The 14,527-nt window shown below is 39.6% G+C and overlaps 1 protein-coding gene across 4 annotated transcripts in view; it reads right to left on the reverse strand.

The window, feature by feature from the left end:
• CNNM2 (cyclin and CBS domain divalent metal cation transport mediator 2) overlaps positions 1–14,527 on the reverse strand; it is a 111,579-nt gene that overhangs the window by 16,266 nt on the left and 80,786 nt on the right. For 2 of the 4 annotated variants that reach the window (XR_013839332.1, XR_013839333.1), the window contains exons 2-6: positions 12,440–12,583; positions 8,782–8,919; positions 5,577–5,746; positions 4,441–4,561; positions 86–179 (exon numbers count right to left, since the gene is read on the reverse strand). Coding sequence is in view for 2 of the 4 variants with exons in the window: in XM_079977418.1 (XP_079833544.1) it covers positions 86–179; positions 5,577–5,746; positions 8,782–8,919; positions 12,440–12,583 (546 nt within the window). In the remaining 2 variants the exon portion in view is untranslated. The remainder of the gene's footprint in view (positions 1–85; positions 180–4,440; positions 4,562–5,576; positions 5,747–8,781; positions 8,920–12,439; positions 12,584–14,527) is intronic. The other 2 variants (XM_079977418.1, XM_079977417.1) reach the window with 1 other exon arrangement.

Here is a 14,527-nt window from a genome sequence, read left to right on the forward strand (position 1 = left end):
AATTTGTTCCTCTAGCCCTCAACACCCCAGCAGTAGGGGATGTTTGTTCTGGAAGGAATTTCAAACAGAGAAATTAAGAAATTACCTGGTGATGCTGTGAGAGCCATCACTCCATAGTAAGAGAAAGCACCAGCCTCAAACTTCATTCCCTCTTTCCCAGCCTCCACTTCCACTTTCCCCTGTGGAGAAAAGATGACAATGTTCCTAGTGGGTTCAAAAGTATTCCTGCTTTGAGTTAATGTTCATCCCTCATCTGAAGTTCAATAAGATCAACATGTGAGGCAGATAAAGCTTTTTTTAAAAAAACAACACAATTTTTTTCCCCATTCATATTCAGTGTTCTAGATACTGCAGTTTCTCAATCATGCACAAATAAATCACAAATATATGGGTAAAAATAATTCTTCAGGATTCTGAATACTTGAAGAAGGCTACACTACATGTATAATATAATCTTTTCAGGGCCTCTGTATAGTTTCATTGCGCAACATATTGTCATAGAACGTTTCAGGTAGCATTTCATGGAAGAGCCCTGACACACACACACACACACACACACACACACACACACAGCAGATAATCCATCATCTCAACTTAGTACTAGATGGTTCCCTGTTCTGCTGCCTTATCACCCCATTTTATATGAATGACTAGCAAGAATGTACACTTGTGGCACCGGTGTGGTTAGAATTGCTATCCTATAAAATATCCTGTAGCATAACAACAGGTGAACAGGAATCTTGAACTAATGCCAACATTCTGCTACTGTAGGAGCCATTGCAAGTAGACAGAACAGATCCTACTGTTATCCAGCTATGTGTTTTTCTCATATTATCTCCAAATTAAAACTGTACTGCATGTAACTATACACTGATTTACATTTTTTGTCATGCAACATCATAATATTTTCACACTCAGATAACAATGCAGCTTCCTGAAAGCTGTAGCAATAGTGCAACTCTTGCCAGATATATTATTTCTTAGAAAGACGAGAGGGGTGAGAGAAATAAGCAAGTACCACTCATGCATGCCAAGGAATAGTCCAGTTGCCTAACGCAAGTGAGAAGGGTGAATATTAGATGCAGGGGCATGCTATTCAGCAGCTGACAAAAAGCACAATTCTAATGAATTGAACTTGCTTGCCCAATTTATTTTCAGAAATATGCTTTGCATCCTATGCCAACAGTAAGGACAGGTCTACACAGGAACATCCCACACTACTGGTTCAACATATTGTTAAGGTGTGAGAAGGAGTACCCAAAAGAGGCAGCAAAACATTATGCACAATTCTGCAAACATTATAGGCTTTGCTACTTATCCCCACAGTCCCCTACAGCACACCATTTAGGGAATGGTTGATTTCAGTGTGAATGAGGACAGATACTATTGGCCTTGTAGAAAATCAGCTAATCTGGGTTCTAACATAAACATTATTCTCCAAGTAAAAGCAACCTGCATCATGCAGACAGCCATTTCTATACTGCCCTACATAAAGGGATCCAGAAGAAAAATGCTATTGACTAATCAGTTTACCTTATTTGTTTCAGTAATTGGTACTCATTATACTCACAGTAATGCTATAACAACTTTTGTAGTGTTAATCAGGAAATTATTCAAAGCAAAAACAGACAATGCTACACCAGGTGTGGCTACTCAAAATGGGTGCAATTCTCTCTCTCCCACCCGACAATTCTCTCTAATGCTTTGGCAGTCTAACTTTTGCCATGATGTCATCTTCTTGCGTGTTCCCAGTGCTACATCACTGGCTGTTGCTGGTGGGGGCAACATTGCCCTTTTGGACATATGCTCCCTTTCAATAATCATTTCTAATTTGTCTCCAAGAACATTTAGGGCCTTAACAGTTCTTAACTGACTAGTAGAAAAGAAAATCAAGGCCATCTGTGCTATCTCACATACAAGTTCTGCAGCAACCCAGCTCGATGAATGTTTTAATGCTCTAGTAAAGAAGCAGATACTTGTTCCCCTCTCCCCTAATAGAATATTTTGAGTGTGTGCATGTCCATCTCCACCTCCCCACTAAGTACCAAAGAGATCAGTAGGAAGGGGAGACTGACACAGAAAGCAGGAAAGTGAGATGGATTGTATGTCTGAATAGATAACAGCAACACATAATTCACCATTGGGGGCAGGTTTGAACTATTGCTATCCTGACAAATTCTTTTTATGTTACGCATCACATTCCAAGAGAAAGTTGCTAATGTTGGAGAATGCCCACCTATTAGCTGATGTAAAGAAAAGTGGAAGAAGTGTTTTTCACATGAGAAAAAAACTAATATACTAACTGACTAAACAAAGTATCTGAAAGGAACAAAGGATGCATTCCTCATTTTAACTTTTGTGACCTTGCCTCCAAGAAGCTTGAGGAAAAGTAGACTTGACATAAGCACATTCCACAAGATTCACATAAGATGCTACACAAATCACCTCCTTCCATGAAGCAAAGCTACAAAAAGTAACTATCCATATAGTTCGTTATAAGTGCACAGGATGACTCCTATAGTTAAGGTGAGTCTGTCATTAGAAGCCTCAATATTCTTTAGCTTATAAAATGGGGTATGTCTGGCTGATAACTTCAAACTTGCCATACATGATATAGCTATGAAAGTGCCAAATTTCAAACCGATAAGATTCAAATTGCCACAGATATAGCAAGTTTTAGAAGTGCTGAAAACTGAACTTTGACCGTTTTTACCAGTTAACAATAAATCACACAGCCACCCCCCAATTTTGCTAAAAGCCGCCACTGATTTAGCCAGACTTGTTCAGCATCAAAGTTCTGATCAGTGTAAATGTTATTACGGTTTTCCTGACCCACTGAAATCTATGGAAAACAAATACTGGCAAACTATTACCCTGCATGACAAAGCAAAAGTGAAGCTAAGATTTTGCCAGAAGTGCAGTGTCTGCAGAGGAAGCCACCTAATTTTAATAGGCATTGCACCTACTTTGCCACCACCTGCAATGCCTATTCATGTAATTATAAAAGATAACATTCGGGTGCAGATGATAGATGAGGGCTTGTCAATTTATGTTGTATCTCTGGGTGCATTTGGAAGCATGGGTGACTACATACCACAACCATGCAGACAGCCCCCACAGCTCCCCCTTCCTATATGACAGTGTGGTGCAGTGGTCAGGAATCATCAACCTTTGGGGGTCCACAGACATATTTAGAAACCCCACAAATGCACACACTTCACTGTAATCAAATCACACTGCAACTCTATATACACTCCAGCCCACAGTGAACGCCACACACTGAATCTCCCCTCACAAATATCCTCCAAAACACACTGAACCCCCATTCCCACAGGAGGTTTGCCAGGACAGTGAACCCCCCCCAATATTGAATCTCACAACAACCGTGTGAGGTTGACCATGTGCAAAAATAGTGACTGCATCAATGCGAAACACATGCCAGCTGCTAGAGGGGACCACATGCCACAACCACACATGTATTCTGCACCGCAACCCTGAAGAGCGAGGACCCTCCAATCCAAGAGCTGCATGCAAACTTCCTGCTTAACCCTGCTTAACCCTGCTTTTTTGCTTTATAAACGTTATTGGAAATTTTAAAAACATGTACCAAATACAAAGCGTTTTCCAAGAGAAATATATGTACAGATGTTAAGTCTTTTATCCAGCCATCCACATGGCATCAAAACAAACTTGGAAAACCGTTTTACATTACAAATTCAGCTCACATTCACGATGTTAAGATAATTTCTGCATAGTAGCTGCTCCAACTGAGACAGAAGGCAGATTACTGTACTGCAGTTAATAAACAATAAAACTTAACCCTACTCAATTTTATCCAGCCTGAGAACTTCCATGCATTTTTCACCACTGAAATGGTGAGCAAAGCAGTGGCTCAGGGAAAATGCCAACATTACGCGAAAGAACCACCACACATGGAGCCTGGAGGAGGAGGGTGGCTATAGATCAGACCTGGCCCACCAATATGGAAAGCGAAAGAAAGAAAGAGCAGATGGGGAGGAGGAGGAATAGGCTGAGAGCTGCAACTCTTGTGGGAGTGGAAGAAGAAAGCCCAGGACAAGAGGACTGAAGAGCCATCAAGGCTACCTGCTGCTGCATCAAGCAGGGCACCAGCTTCCCAGGGCACCAGCTTCCCATTCCTCCCTACAGCTGTGAGGGGCAGGGTGAGATGATCAGTCTTCTACAGTAATCATTCTCATGTAAAGCAAAGTGACCTTTGCTTCAGATGTGAATACATTTAAGGGTGACTTATACTCCAAGGGCAAAGCAGAACAAGACATTAGCAAGTCAGTAGGTGGTGCTGTTCTCTTAGTAAATATAATCGTCCAGAAATGATGGTAATAGGCAATGCTAGGCTTCAGCGCTGACCACATGTAGCAAACCACCCAAAAAACCTTTTGCCCAGCCTAAATGGTAATATACCTTTTGGGTAGGGAGCATATTTTGCAAAACCTCCCTTTGAGCTTGTTTGCTTCTTGCTCATTTCCAATCTCTTCCCTGCTTTGGTGCCATTTTCATTGTCTAGTAGGACTTCACTCTCTGGCTGGGATCATGCAAGGAAAATCAAGGATCATGCAATGAATGTAATTACAAGCCAATCAGATTTGGTTACATGATGATGTCATTAACAGTAACCAAAGACAATTAAAAGTACGGTTAGTACATCCTCACGATCAACCAACTCGATAACTATTAGCCCTTACTTCATTTGGACCAACAACCCTTTTTCAGTGCACTCCCTAAAATTGCCAAAAGAGGGAGCTAATTTTTGCCCCTGCTGGAACAATTCACAAAAACACCCTGTATCTAGCTTGTCCCTAGTAAATACTATTTGTTTGCTTTCCATTATTTCCTTAGAAATTTTAATTACACATAAATCCTTTTTCACTTCAGAACTTACTAATATTTAATACATGCATTCACTAATTTTAATCAGAAACTCCAAGCAAAAGAATAAGGACATAAACACTACTGCACTAAGGGAAAGTTGAAGTGCTTCGCTTGATGGCTAAGTGGAAAGCTAGAAAACACACTAATAATATAATCAGCAGTTGCTTGAATGGCTTTTAAAATGTAAATAGCAGACACAGGCTGTTGTGTAAACTCTGATTCATGCAAATAGCAAAAAAAAAGCAGCAAAAAAGCTACAAGAGTCCCAATCCAGGTCAGAGGTTCCACACTGGCTACTTGTTTTTGGGTTTTTTAAGCCATTCACGTTTCTAATTTTACCCTAGTGTACATCATCTAGTTTTGTCCTGACATGCATATCGCAGTCAGGCAGAAAAAAAGCAAGCCAAGCTGGGAACCTGGCTCCCTTCCAATTACAAGCTCTAAGCCAGCCTTTTCCAACCCATGATTCTTTAGATGTTGAACTACAACTCCCATTATCCCCAACTATTGGCCCAGCTGGTTGGAGCTGACAGGAACTGTAGTCCAACAACATCCAGAGAGCTGAAAAAGGCTACTCTAGGTAGTTTATAGAATATAGTCACTGTTGCTGAGATGTTGCTCAATTTTGCTGCAGGAGAGAAAGATGCTTATATATTCATAGACCTGACCTGTAAAATTAGAATGAAGTAATCAACAGGCTTGTTTCGCTGATAGAGGTAGCATTCAGGGGATTTCTTGTTCTTCTCATCATACTTCAACTCCTGAATCACATTGGGATGCTTCAGTAGCCTTAGGAGGATCTTTTCAGACATCTGGGATGGGCCAAATGCTTCAACCTCTGAAGACATAAACACAACTTGACATTTACCCCACGGTGCATTAGATGACTCACGTGGATCACTACTTTGTATCCATTACACAAAATACATTTGCAGACCTAATTTTCGGGTTTTAAAGGCAAAAGTGATCCCCTTATTAACTGCTCAGTAATTCCACAGTTAGTCTAGTGACTACCTCAGAACATATCCTAATATTCTTTTTATCATGAAGCAAATAATCACAAAATCAGCCCAGAGACCAATTTTGTGATGCACATCAAGTTCAAAGAAACACAGAGTTAATTTTAGCCCCAGAAATGCAGACTTTCTCTTTCAATTAAGTTAGTTTCCAGATTGTGGTAACAGCAGTTTCAATTTAGAGAGATGCAACAATATGAAAATGGTATTAAGGCTATTTAGAAAGCTGGCATCACTAAAGCTTCTTCTTGAATTGTGAATGAAAGTATTTTCTGCAGTGACTGGAGGCTTTTAATATTTGCTTTTTATAGGCCTAGAAGTCCTATATGTGTTTACTTCAGCTCAGCCACCACACAAAATAAAAAAGGGGCCAGCGAGCCTGATTCAAATAGGGTCTGTGATCCAAACAGAATAGCAAAAGTGAGACCATTTTCAAATAACTAGGATTACAGTGGCTGTCACAAAATGCTTTCTCCAGTTTTTAAATCTTACTATTTGACACTTCCACAAGCATAAAACTAAAATATTCTCAACATGGGGCACAGTTAATAGTTAATATATTGAAATGCAAAGCACCAATCTCCTTACAAAAGCATACAAGCACTAGAATCATAAAGACTGCTTTTGGAGTCCATGTGTAAGGCATGGACCATTCTGTGCAAATTAGTTTAAGAAATATATTGTACATTTATTCTCTGTAAATCCAACACTTTCTCTGGGGAGTCTTCCTCTTGAAGTTGCATTAGCAAATGGGTCCCAACTACAAGACTCCTAGAACATAACTGATATCTTCAGCCAACATACTCTCATGTGAATTGCTCTGTAGAGCACAATTTTCTAGAATGAAAGTGATATTCAGAGACAAAAGCTCTTCTAATCCATAGACTCACTGCTAAGGCTGCCCAAGAATCAGCCAAACCTCTGAGCCTCGGACGTGAGATCTCCAGGCTAAACAGTATTGACTGATGAACACTTATTGGGGACCAAAACCAGGAAAGGGAGGGGGTGAAGTTTGGTAATCCAAAGGGTACACAATTATTAACTATGTTGTTTTAATTTGTTCTATTATTTGTATGGAAGTTGGGAAAGCCGTGGAAGGAAAAAATTGATCGACTTTAAGAAATATGTTAAAGAATAAGAAATGATGTATATGATATTTTAGATTAGATAAGTTAAAATTGGTCTTTAGAATGGTTAAAATGAAATGAAAATAAGGTATGCAAAAGTAATTAAATGGAAGAAAGAGGAAAGGTAAAACAACAGTACGTAAAAAATTATTACGTGAAGTTTGAGAAATAAGTAATAAGGATTTGCGGGATTAATAACTTGAATGGGAATACAAGAAGGGGAGGAGCGAGGAGGTCCGACAAAGAAGTTATATGAAAATAAGCAACTGAAATTGTATTTGTTTTTAATTGTCTTTTTTAAGTTTTTTGTATTTTTTTTCTTTTTCTTTTTTGTGTTTATATTTAATATTGAAAATGCTAATAAACATTCATAAAAAAAAAAGAATCAGCCAAACCTCTGGACAATGTTAGACTGCAGACATCTGCCCATTCAAAAGAGGGTCAGGATTCCTTTTTTAGTCTAATAGGCTACTATCATACCCACTGATAGGAATTACAAACTAATATTACAAATCTCCTGAACAGTAGGCATTTAAAAACACCTATAAATCCAGGAACAGCTTGTAGATAGAAGGTTACATTCTCACTCTTGATTCCAGATGCTCTTCCAATAAAAGACACTTAGCATCACAAACTATTTAATGAAGGGTCCACAATTATATCATTTCCTGAGCTATTTCTTCTGAGAATCTATTTGCTAGAAGTTAGGGCCAGTGGGTGTGTTACTTGTAGTTCTGTGTAACTCTTGCCCAACTTCTTTATTTAACGAACAAAAGCAGAGGAAGGACGGGAAAGGATGCTTAATTCCCTTCCCACTGGGCATTTTATTTCTCAAAATTCCTCAACAAACTCCTTTTGTCCTACAGGGTAAGAGAGAGACGCAGAAACGGAGATTTTGAAAGGAAAAACAGCCAGTAGGGAAGGGGTTAAGTACCCCTTTCCTACCCACCCTCCGCTTCTGTTTACAATACCCAGTAACAGTTTCTCATTAAATTGTTTCTGTTGCTAGTTTTATTTGTGATTGCTGTTAATTTTAAGATGCTGATTGGTCTCTTTTGTTTCAATTTTTTATTGTTAATAGTGATTTTAATGGTATTGTTTGCTGCTCTGGTATTCTTGGCTGTAGGGTTGTTGGCATCTGTCTGTCTCAAGAGACAATGGAGTGTGGGGATGAAGTCAAACTGCTGCACTAGCAACACTAAAACGACTCCCACCAGAGGTACTACCCCTCCCCTAACACTCCATACATTCCCAACTGACTAAAGGGGGGACTGCAAATAATACAGTAAATAAATAAAAGTCACAGTAAACTTCCACAGATTTATATAATTGCAGGGTTGGAAGGGACCCCAAGGGTCATCTAGTCCAATGCCCTGCACTGCAGGAATCACGGCTAAAGAATCCCTGACAGATGGTTCTATGTAACATGAAACTTGGCCTTCAGTCTGTTGGAGTCAAAACATGTACACTGTGGCACTTCTACATATCCCCATCTTCCAGATCCATTTTTAATTTAAGTTACTGACCCTCCTCTCATGAGTGTCCTGGAGAGCAAGTGTCAAAACCGAATAATGAAGGGAATTAAAATGAAGGGAATGGCATGGTGTATCACTCTCTAGGACCCAGCCTTTGTGTCAGCTTGCACTGTCCCACCCACTGTATCAGCAGACTCTAGTAGCAAATCAGCTCTTGGACCCCGGAGTGATCAAACTGTGATAAGCCACACTTGCCTGTTGCTAGGAAACGGTGCATTGCCAACAGCAACTGTGGTGATATTTTAACCTTCATTTCGCTGTCTGTCTGTTTGAAGGCAGAGAAGTCCTGCTTTCTCTCTCGATGGGCTACTTTCTTTTTGGTCTTGTTATCAGCTGGAGATGGAGAAATAAAACAATAATTCAATCAGGGTCCAACATGAACACTGGGTGACACTGTTTAGAAACAGGAATAAGCACACATACATTACGCCATTCTCACAAAATAAAAACTCTTGAAGTTATGTGCACAATCACTGCAAACTGCAATCAACAGCACAGGAAGAATCTCATGCACCTATGTGAAGATCCATTCATCTACTTACAAGATTTTGGGGTTATTTAGCTCCTAACACTTGAATAATTGCAAGCATTTAAGTTCAAGTTATAGAGTGAACAAACTTATGACTCTGTTTTCATGCTGTGCTGAGAACATAAAAATCAGCCAAAAGACTTCCTGTATCATCACAAAGGGACACCCTGTGCCAGAAGTCATCAGTGCTGCTCTATAAGCAGCACTGTAATGTCCTTATACATTACACAATAACTCTACAATGGAAGTATTTTGGGAAAGAGTTGATGTGAAAGAAACAACTCACAGATCCTGAAGATTATCAGGAGTGGATTTATTGCTCTCATACTTATAAATATTTAGTGCGAACAAGAAAACTGTATCAGGTTAGGTGAATTTAATAAATTTTATGAACCAAGTGGAGGAAAGTTGGCTGCTGCCTATTAGATTAACTGTGAAACTAGCAGAAGTGTCTACAACAGTAGCGAAATGCCTAGCTGGGATTGAGATATTTACAGCAATAGAGCCAAGCTTAGTAGCCAAGTATTGTAAAAGTCCTATGATTTTATTTTTGAAAAATGTTGTTGGCATCCATTGATAGACAATGGGGCGCACCTTGGGGAGGTGAAGCCAAACTGCTGCATTAGCAGCACTGAAGTGACCTCCCTGGGGCGCAAGCTTAGACAGTGTGTATGGAGGTCCTGGGCTGCTCATACGACAAGACCTCCTCCCCTTTCAGCCTCACTGATGTAATACAAAGGAAAGAAAAGCAATGTGCTTGGCAACAGGATTTGCCAGAAGGCGACATACAAGGCGCCATCCAACCATCTTAGGGACTCCACTCTGGATTTGTGTTGGGTTCACTCCTTAGCATTTCTTCTCCCAAAGATATCCTGCAAAGCAGTGGAGGTTTAGGATCAGAGTTTTCCTTCTCCTAGATGGGCTACCTTCCTCTACAGTATGTGCAGAAAATGCATTCTTGACCACTGGACCTACTATTGGTCTTGTCTGCTCAATCCACCAGAGCCTGTCTTCATATGCAGGGATGTCCCTAACTTATTGGGGGTTTGAGACCCATTGGCTACCCTCACCTGGTTTAACCACAAGTTGAAGCCTTTTCATGGTGCTGGTGTCACATGCTGACAGCTTTTAGGAGCCACAGGTGAGAGCTGAGTGCAGGATGAGGACCAAAGATGGACAAACTACCCCAGAAGGAGCATGGCATGTCCCCCACCAGAGGAACTACCTCTCCCCTAACACCCCATAGGAAATGAAGAATGAACCAAATAGGAAATGAAGAAAGTTGTAACGGACAAATGTTTAAAAACTGAAATATTTACAGAATAATTGCTTTCCCTTTATGGTAAAATCAAACCTAACGTATTTTCAAGTGGAAACCCATGATAATTCACAGAAGGGCTTCCATCTTTTCCTGCATCCTACACACACAGGAATTATGTATCATACAGATAGTGAAGTTCCATTTATGCTTTTTCTACTTCCCCTGTAAAGAGTTCCGCTGAATGACTGGAACTCAGATATAGCAAATGAACAATTCCTCTCCTTATACCCTCACTTTTCCCTTCCTTTTTAAAGTTACAGTGGGGTGAGGGACAAGAGATCATGCCAATAAGAATGAACCTTCTTCCCACCCATCCCCTTTTCTTCCAAGGGGAACGGGTAAAAGATGGAAGAGGAGTGATGAATCTCTTTCAACATTCTTTATTAAGGGAAATGTCTGTAAAAATAACACAAAATTATATATGCTAAAAAGATAACACCCAATGTGATTATATTTAAAAACACTACAATATTTAGCCACAGTATACACACAGTGCATGCAAATTAAAACAGTCACTTTAAACAATACTTAACATCCAGTACAATAAAATACACACAAAAATATAAGGAAAAAAACATAAAAATATCACAACCATAGGAAAACTTACTAAATGCTGTTTGGTACTTTTCTACCACTGCTTACCTAAACAGATTAAAAAGTAATCTACCCAACAGGGTATATATCTGGTTATCCCCTAAACCAGCTGTCTCCAACTAAATTAAATTTTAAGAGACCAAATTACAATTCCACCATTTTAAAGCAAGTTTTAGGTTTTATTACAAACAGATGTATAGATGCTTAAAAAGTGATAAAGCAAAAGGAGAGATATTCTGTGCTTTTCCCAAGTAATGGTTTTCATGTAATAATGATGTTTTGAGTACCAACAGTTTTTATTATTTATAATCCTGTACATAGTTTCTTATAGTGAGTTTTAATGCTGTCTAGAGTATAAGGATGGAGGATAAGTTCAACTAGTCAGCATTTTCAGCAAAGTGACACAATTTACTTCTCCAAGAGTAATATACAGATTGCAGCATAATTATTATTTAGATTTTGTATGTCTCTGACTTTGGCAAAACGGTTTTTGGCTCAAGAAACACATCAAAATGCATTAGAAACAAAAAACGGTGTATTTTACATTTAGAAATGTAGGTTCACATTTAAATAAAAAAAATTATGCAGATTCATGTAGAAATGGGCTGGAATAGACTTATGAAAAAACATATGCAAAATTGACACAGATCAGATATCCATTAATGTGTCCACCCCAATTTGGGGGTTTGCACTGTATACATTGGCTTTGTGTATATACAGTTAAATGCTGTACTATTTGTTTAAATACAATTTTTAAGCACTGAGTTTTTTCTTTTTATAGTGTGTAATTCTGTATTATTTTTACAGGCACTTTCCTTCATTTACTTGAAGTGTGATAGAAACTATATATTGGGCAATTGCCCAATTTTGGTGCTGTATTTTTCTAATGTTCTTATTGATTCTCTCTATTTGTGTTTCTGAATCAATCTCTTTCCTATGCTGCGGATAGATTCTTCTTCCCCCAAATAACTGAAGGTTGCTTAAAAGAGAGGTTGCTGTTGGGGTGTTTACACTCACTCCACTTTTCCCTCTAGTAATGAGACTTTGGAATTGTTTCAAATACGGGCAAAATTTGTTTCACCAGAGGTAACAGTGCAACAACAGTCTCTAGCCTATAGTATAGAAGTTTGGAAGAAATTGTTAAGATTGCTGAGTGGAGCACTATTCACCCCAGAGAATGCCTGTCAGTAGTAAAATGTTCTGATAGGCTAAAAGAAAATGTTAGAAAAGACTGCGTGTCATGACAGAGGGGTCTGTAGATGACAAGTACTTTTAATTGGAGTGAAGTTCCAATTCTACTTCATAGATCTTAAGCAATTTATCTCAAAAAATAAACAAGATAGGGAACTTTATTTGAAGGAAGGCTCCAAACTATTTTGAGGGGGGAAATCATGGGGATTAATACTCACTGTACAGATCTGTTTCATCTAGAATCTCAGATTTGATGATCTCTTCAATTACATCTTCCAATGTAACAATGCCCAAGACTTCATAAAAAGGATCCCCTTCCCCTTCATTGTTCACCCGCTGCACTATTGCCAAGTGAGATTTACCTGCACAGAGTAGTAGACCAAGAAATTAGAAATTATAGCAGAATCACTAGCCAGCCGCTGTCAAAATGACATGGATGGATCCTGCAATGAAACAGCAGATGGTTAAAGGGATACTGTCAATCTAAAATACAATTATATCTGAAAGTTCATAACGATTATTAGAATCAGCATGAAGCTGTTTACAGGTAGAACTGGTATGTAGTTGGCCCCAAAATTATAACAGGTGATATTTATAAAAACTCAACCATTCTACGACAACCTTGTATTGGGGTTAAGCCTCCAGGCTGTCAGCTGGGAAGAGCCCTAGCCAGGGGTGAAATACTGGCCCCTGGACTAGCAGGTCTTGACACAGTGGCAATGGCCACCAGCCAGGCGCAGTCATAGTCACCAGGTCCAGAAATCATGGACTCCATGGCCAATGGGGGCCACAAGAATCAGATCAATTGTGAGTCTCTGACCCTTCTTCACCATTTGTTGGAACTCGCAAAATGGCTGGGAGGCATATAGCAGGCTAGCTAGTGAAATGGATTTTAAGACATCTGTTCCCCTGGGTAGCTGCACATGGCAGACACATGAGATAGACCTGAGTATTTTCAGGTGTGGCAAAGAGAACCACCACTGACTGTATGCCCCAAACTATCCAGCAGCATCTAAAACGCCCTCAGATTCTGCTGCCACTATGCTTCATTTATGATTCTGCAACTCAACCAATCTGCCATGGTGTACTTCAGGCCTGCTAACTGTTCAGCTTTCAAGGAGAGCAGGTTGTATTCAGGACAACTGAAAAGGCTGTTGGCCCCAGTGACCAAGTCCCATCGGTTCGTTTACATATGCTTTTGCCAATGGTTTGTCTGTGTGAACCAGCAAGTGCATGCCCCTGATCTCCAACATCAAGAGACTTAGACTAAGCTGAACTGCACAAAGTTCACCAAGTTCCAAGACACTGATATTCAGCTGGGACATTTCCACATTTCCTGAACCACTTGACGGCTGATGCGAGCCCCCACCCCATCCATAAACAGAAGGGAATGAACAATAGTCAGACTCTCTCACACACTCCCTAACACCATAGCCAACAAAGATGAGAAACAGAGCATAAAAGCTCATGAAAGGAGAGTAAAAGTGATGGTAATACATGGGGCAGCTGAGTACCCAAGAGGACCCTAACTGTCTTTGACTGAAGGCAGGTTCAGACTAGGAAGGAGGCAAAAAGATTTCTGGGCTCTTCCTGCCAAGTGCAGCAAGAGGAGTCATCCTCATTCACTGCCAACAGGTAAATTTCCAATTTGCTTTGGGAAATTTTCTGATGGCCCCCGTGATCTGAATTAGCATGTTTATTTTACTTGTAAATAGAGGTAGAAATCTTGAAACTGCCAAGCTTGAAATATTTTACATTTTCAACGGCAATCCATTCATTATCACTAATGAACTTATGAAATAGAAAATGTTTCACCTCACCACACTGACTGTAGCTAAGGTGATAATTATTCCTAGCTTACTGACATTCCACATGAGCAAACATCAGATGTATTGTATTATACTGTTCATTTGCAAACAGATGAATTCAATCATATGCAGAATTAAAAGCAGCGCAATAACTTATTTTAACACAGGCAAGTAACAGCCAGTATACTGTCAACTACCATAATTGAACAAATAAGCTTAGCTATGCCACTCTCAGACATTTTTTGTTAGACCCATTTTTTATACTTCAAATAAATCTACTGATTATACAAATGGTGGGAATTTTAATGCCACAGTTTTACAAGGGGGATCTTCATTACAACAAACATAGAATCATATAATTGCGGAGTTGGAAGGGACCACAAGGGTCATCCAGTCCAACCCTCGGCAATGCAGGAATCTTTGGCCCAATGTGGGGCTCAAACCCATGACTCTGAGTCTCAGGCTCTACTGATTGAGCTAGCCTAGCTGTCAATGATC

This window comes from Podarcis cretensis (genome assembly GCF_951804945.1).
Source record: "Podarcis cretensis genome assembly, chromosome: 5".
Classification (NCBI taxonomy): Eukaryota; Metazoa; Chordata; class Lepidosauria; order Squamata; family Lacertidae; genus Podarcis; species Podarcis cretensis.